The following is a 6,224-nucleotide window of genomic DNA, read 5'->3' as shown; positions in this document are numbered from 1 at the left end:
GCTCAGTGATAAACACAATGGAGGGAATGAATGATGGGATCATGAGTGATTGGGATTGCCAAGTTGGGGGAGGGACCAAGAAGGAGAACAATGAAAGAGATATAATGATAGAGGTGGCCATTATTAGGTTATGAAGAAACCTGGTGCCAGGGAGACTCCTAGGAATTCGCAAGGATTTCCCCAGCTAAGACTCCTAGTAATACAGAAAAAGGTATCTGAAATAGTCTTCACTTGTAAGCAGTCCAACTTTTAAAAGTCCATTAGTCTTAGAAAATGTCAACATTTTAAAATTACAAATGTCTCTTCAAAATCTCAATGTTTCTGTAAATATCCAATTTTTCCAATTCTGTGGTTAGTAAAATAAAAATGGCATACATTTTAATATGTAAGGGAGAACATACACTCACTCTGTACCAAGCTTTAGCTGCCCTCCATGACCCTTTTATGCCTTAACAATCAGTAGAATGTGAGAGACTCAAAGAGTACCAAATTAAGCATGCAGCATGATATATAGACTTTGCCCACTTTGGAACAGAGATTCTATATGCTGATCATTTATAAATTCTCACAGAACCTTTCTTTCCCACGAGTCTCTATTAAATCATTCCATTTTAATTTCACAGCCTCAGCTAACCAACAGCTACTGAACCAGAAAAACAGAGATTTTACTTCAGTAGTGCAAGTCTCTTGCACATATAAATTGGTTCATCATCTCTAGATGTTCAGAACAAGAGATTAGAATTACAAATAGTATGAGAATAACCATGATAATAGCTCTGCTACTTTTTTAAACTTTACAAACTAGGTCTCCTTAATCTGTACTCTTCCTTGCATAATCTTCCAAGTTTCCATAGAAGCTAATTACTCTCCAAACATTTAATAATTTTTCCAGTCCAAAGTTCCAAAGTTACACATTCAGATTATATGTAAACAATGGAACAATCATGGTTTTATAGTTTTTGTGCTACATTAATTTGTATTATATGTTTTTCTTTGTATTCCATGTGATTTGGGACACAATTCCTCCAAATAATCAGAGCACACTGGATTCTTCTTCAAATCTTCATATCATATGTTCCTAAATTTTTTATAGTATTAATACTCAGATCTTCTCTGGACCTCTTTTTTTGCACACCTATTTTTTCATCACTGAAAAGGGATTCTTTATTTAAAAACCAGTGTAACAGCTGTAACTGTATCAAGATTCAATATTTAAGAATTTTATTTTATTCAACCTATTTCTATCAAGGTACCCAGAGTATGTTTGATTCAATAGTCAATTTTTTTGTCATAATAGTGTTTCATCTGTCTTTAGAAAGGAAATTGTTTGCTCTATGGTAAAGAGTTATCAGTTCTGAAAGAATACAACTTAGTCAAAATACTTAAACTTGCTGTGACTTGGATGACTTGGAGAATAGTATCACTTTTGAGTGATCACTAATGATTTATCTAATATATAGGTCTTCTTTTTATGACAATTATAACTATGTTCAACATCTTTTATAGGTTTATTTTATCTTGTAGCCCTTCAATAGACATGGTTTCAAAAGATAAGATCTTAGAGTATAAATAACACCATTTAATACTTGGGGAAAAGAAGACAGTATGAACATTCCAATTGCAACAGATCCCTTAGGTTCAGCATTCTTAATCTCAATGGAATGGAGAGAGCCATGTGCATACAAGCCTTTGTCTACTTCTAACATTATGTCCCAAAGAAAAGTCAGTGGCATACAGAAACTGTTAAATGCTTTGTCTGAGATGAATACAATAACTTTGTTTCCTCCTGTATTAAAACCATTTGTTCATACATTCCATAAACTGACACTGTCTTTGTCTTCCAATGATATTGTTAACACAGAATAATACAGACATTTCAAATAAAAATCTATGTATAAGGCATAAAAATAGCCATGAACAAATCCAGAAAAATTATTTCCTAATAACAGCCACTCCTTAATTTTAACAGTGTTTCCTTCTATCAAACTCAACCTATGCTTAGATAACTCAATCAAGCACACTGAAGAAAATGACTTTGAAGGTCTGAGATAAAACTCATTAATAACTCAGTAAGTAGTATATAAGAAAATGATGTCACTTATCTAGAATATAGCAGCAACTCTCTTAATTCAGGTCTGCTGTTGATCAGAGTAAGACGACTTTCAGCAAAACTCAAATGCTTTTCAGGTATTACCTTAGCTAGATAAGAGGAATCCTTCATCAATTTCATGTTGATATCTGATGTGTATAAATGACTAAACAAATAAATAAGATATCAAAAATGATTGGTCCACAAGCCTTTGAGAGAATTATTTGATTTTGATATTACTTATCTAGAATAAACAGAATCTGAGCAAAATGAAATCATGACTCATAAGAAAAGGGCACAAAGTGGGAAAACACATAGAAATGAAGCTTGTGAAGATTACCAACCACCAATTGGCCTTATATAAAACAGCAATGAAACCTTGTAAAATGGAAGAGAGGGTATAAAAAACAACAAAAGTAGTCACAAGAACCAGAATGCTCTGGGTGGTTCTAGACTCAGGGGAGATTCTGATGGAAGTTTGATTGCGCCGGATATATTGAATCAGCTGCTTGTGTTTATGAAGAATTGCAATCATGGAGCCACTTGACCAGATGATGAATAGAGAAAACAGGACTTCAGGGAATACCAATAATGCTATGTACAGTAATTCTACAATTTTTTCATGTCCCAAAGCAGAGCAGAATGTAAAATCTCTTTTCACTGTTGTATTTTTCTGACTCTGTTTGATATGCACAAGAACAGGAAAAATGAAATTTATGGCACTGTATAGGACCCAGCAGAGAGAAATAGAGAAACCAATGTGATTTGGAAATTTGAATTTAATGTTCTTCCAGAAGGAATTCTGTGGACTAATGGTGATGGCCTGGTAGACACTCAAGAGGCAGGTAGTTCCCATAGACATGCTTCTACCAAGTCTTTGAATATACAAGAAAAGTTTGCACATGAAATCATTGAAAAACAGTTTTACCCCCAAAGCTACCATTGTATGGGGCACCCCTTTAGAGAGAATGATCAGAAAGTTGGCTGTGATTAAATGTGTGAGGATCAAATCCGTGGGCTTCAATGTATGTTCATTATAATAAATAATTAGATATTTGGAAAGAAGAGAGATGTTTCCCAGAATTCCAAAAGTACTTTGTGTTAAGAATATTATTATTATTGCAAAATTCTTCAAGTTCATTTTGTCATTTAACAACATATTCTAAAATAATAGCAACAATTGCATCTCTGAGCAAAATGATGAATTCAAGATTTTATTGCTTAGGATGTCAATATGAGAGAACCACTTGAGTTCAGGGAAAGAAAGCCAATGAGTGCAACAAAGCAAGATTCTGCCTAAAATCTCATATATCTTGGCAAAGATAATAACTGTCATCATGATTGTTATAGTCTGCAAAAGCACATATTTATAAAGCAAATATCCATGTATCATTTTTAGAATATTCAAAATTTAAAATATAGCATTTTTATCATGAGATATCAATGACTCTCCTCTGAAGATGAAGAGAACACTAAATTGCCCATTTTTGGATAAACTCTGACAATCACTCATATCATAAAAGAAGAGATTTGCATCAACATCTTTGTGAGGAAACTTATCCATTCTGAGAAGACTATTTATCCAAAGTTTAAACAAAATAAAAATGTTATAATAACAATGTATGTATCTCAATGGATCAGCAACAAAATATTTATTGCCAATCATAAAACATACTTATTGTAATATTCAAATATCAAATTGGATAATGTTATGTTGAAATTTAGTACTTATTCATTTCCCCTAACTCTCTAACTTGCAAGCCATATCTACAAATAAATATTTAAAAAGAAATTTTCATTGAAAAAATGTGAGTTAGAAGAAAAGTACCTTGAATGTATTTGAAGGACTGCTGGTATTTTTCTATGATAGATGTTATTCAACCATGGACCTATATCATAAAGTCAAGCATGAAACACCAATTAAAATTAATAATGATGACAAAATTAAAACAGCATGGTTTTCAGTGAATCATTTATAATGTAATGATCTTTGGACTCTTTTTGATAAAGAAACTGGTACAAAGAATGACATTCATCAGAATATACTTTCTTATAGGAGTCAGTTGAAATTCTAACTTTTGTTGGCATCATTATTACTCATCCTCATAGAGTTTCTGGTTTGCTATGATTACTGAACACAAAGTAATGATGTTGATGAATCCATTATCCCAGATCTTGCAGAACAAGAAAATAATGTGTAATAATTGGAAATGTCTAATGTGAGACTTGACAAATCCTGAAGACACCCAGAAAGATAGTTACGTGGAAATGAAATACCCCCAGATCTTGCAGAGCAAGAAAATAATGCGTAATATTTGGAAATGTCTAATATGAGACTTGCCAAACCCTGGAGACACCCAGAAAGACAGTTACTTGGAAGTGAAATACGCATCACATTAGAAAACCAAGTTTAATGACCTTAGTTCATATTCAGTAGAGAAATGGTAGAGGTAATATTCAGAAGAATCAGTTCTTCCAGAATTCCATCTTTATCTTGGGAATCCCAGGATTCTTCTTATTTTTCAATTCCTAGAATCATTTTACCAGTTTCCCTTGATTTTTGCCTTTAGATGTTACAGAAAATTTAAGATTCTGAAGAAAGCACTCAGTGTGGTGACATTTATCCATCAACTGAAATCACGTATTCTCACTGATCAGAACTAACATAAGGCTTTATTATCAGATAAGGCTCCTTGCAGTTAAATTTTAAAACTGAAAACAGAATTTGCAATTGTTCTTATAACACCTTTTGTGATTATGTTGATATTTGATATGAAAGATGATGTTTCATTCATTGCCAAAACATTCATTGCCAAATCTTAGGTATTATTTGGTCAATGATTGTCAAAATTCATAACAGAAGTAGGGAGACTAAACTGAATGCTGGGAGAAACTAGTGAGAGTTAGGGAGATACCATGTAGCTGTTGAAGGAGACAAATGACCTGGAACCTTACTGGTAAACCACAAACCTCATAGTAAAAAATAAAATAATGGAAATGGATTAATTTAAGATTTTACAGCTAGCTAGCAATAAGCTTAAGCTGTTGGACAAACAGTATTACAACTGTTAAACTACTTTCTGTGTGATTATTTGGGTCTGGGTAGCCAGGAACAAATGAGAAACCTCTGCAAACATTTGCAGATGTTTCTTCATGTGAAAGTTTCCTACTATTTCTGCAGAATTGACAAATATAAAGCCATACAAATAAAAGCAGAATACAAATTTTCTACACACGTATTCAGCAATTGGTTTTTTAGAAATGAATGGAGAAGTAAACATGTACACCTTTCTCTAACCCAGAAGCAATATTTAATTGATTAACTAATTGTAAATGAAAATGTTGTTTCCTCAAAAGTATCTCATTTAGGAAGCAATCTTTTCTTTAATTTACTCTTTACGCAGTAGATAGTCATTTGCAATGAATTCAATAGTATCTTTGGAGCTTTCTTGTCTCATAATGTCATATTAGTGTTCCTACTTGCTTACTTTTTTGTTATTTTTTATTTTCCATTTTATTTATATATTTTTCTTCTCTACTACATGTCCTCCAAGTATATATTATAGTTTCTAATTCAGTGAGTTTTTTTAATATCTGAGCTAAATAATGATTGTCAGGTATTTTTGTGATTATTCATAGGGCTTTTTACATCTAATTGTTTGTTTTGTGCAATTGTAAAATTTTAACTTTTATTTTATCTCATTAAATAGTTTTTTATTTCATTTTTATCCCATAGAAGCCCATTCATTTTCTAAAGAGAGAGAGAAAGATGCATATCTGGATAGGATGACAGGAGGAGAGAAGATGGACAAAGCAGAGGAAGTGAAAAACCATAATCTGGATGTTTTATCTAAGAAAATAAATATATTTTTAATGAAAGGTAAAATGTTCATGAAAATATATTTAAATAATTTTAAGACATTAAATAGTAAGTTATAAATTATTTGCCACAATGAAATAACAAATTAAATACAGGGAATCATGGAGCTGGCTTGGCCTAGTTTGCCTAGAAATGCATGCCTCATAGGTTGTTCAGTTTAGTGTTCATGACTCTTGAGGCACAATGTCCCTTCCAGTTTATGAGAGAATAATATCCTCTCTCAGACAGTAAACTGTTCAGGCCATCTTGAATCTC

General features: G+C 32.2%; 1 protein-coding gene across 1 annotated transcript; it reads right to left on the bottom strand.

The window, feature by feature from the left end:
• Positions 1–2,333: 2,333 nt before the first annotated feature.
• On the bottom strand, positions 2,334–3,230 carry LOC125396696 (vomeronasal type-1 receptor 4-like). Its single transcript, XM_048428704.1, has one exon. The coding sequence runs from the start codon at positions 3,228–3,230 to the stop codon at positions 2,334–2,336; it is 897 nt and encodes a 298-aa protein (XP_048284661.1).
• Positions 3,231–6,224: the final 2,994 nt, after the last annotated feature.

Source organism: Myodes glareolus, chromosome 1 (assembly GCF_982192425.1).
Source record: "Myodes glareolus chromosome 1, mMyoGla1.1, whole genome shotgun sequence".
NCBI lineage: Eukaryota > Metazoa > Chordata > Mammalia > Rodentia > Cricetidae > Myodes > Myodes glareolus.
This window is presented reverse-complemented; position numbering and strand designations above follow the sequence as displayed.

Bases quoted from the DNA above. Each gene is read 5' to 3' on its own strand.
- LOC125396696 (XM_048428704.1), bottom strand. From the start codon at position 3,230: ATGAACTTGAAGAATTTTGCAATAATAATAATATTCTTAACACAAAGT.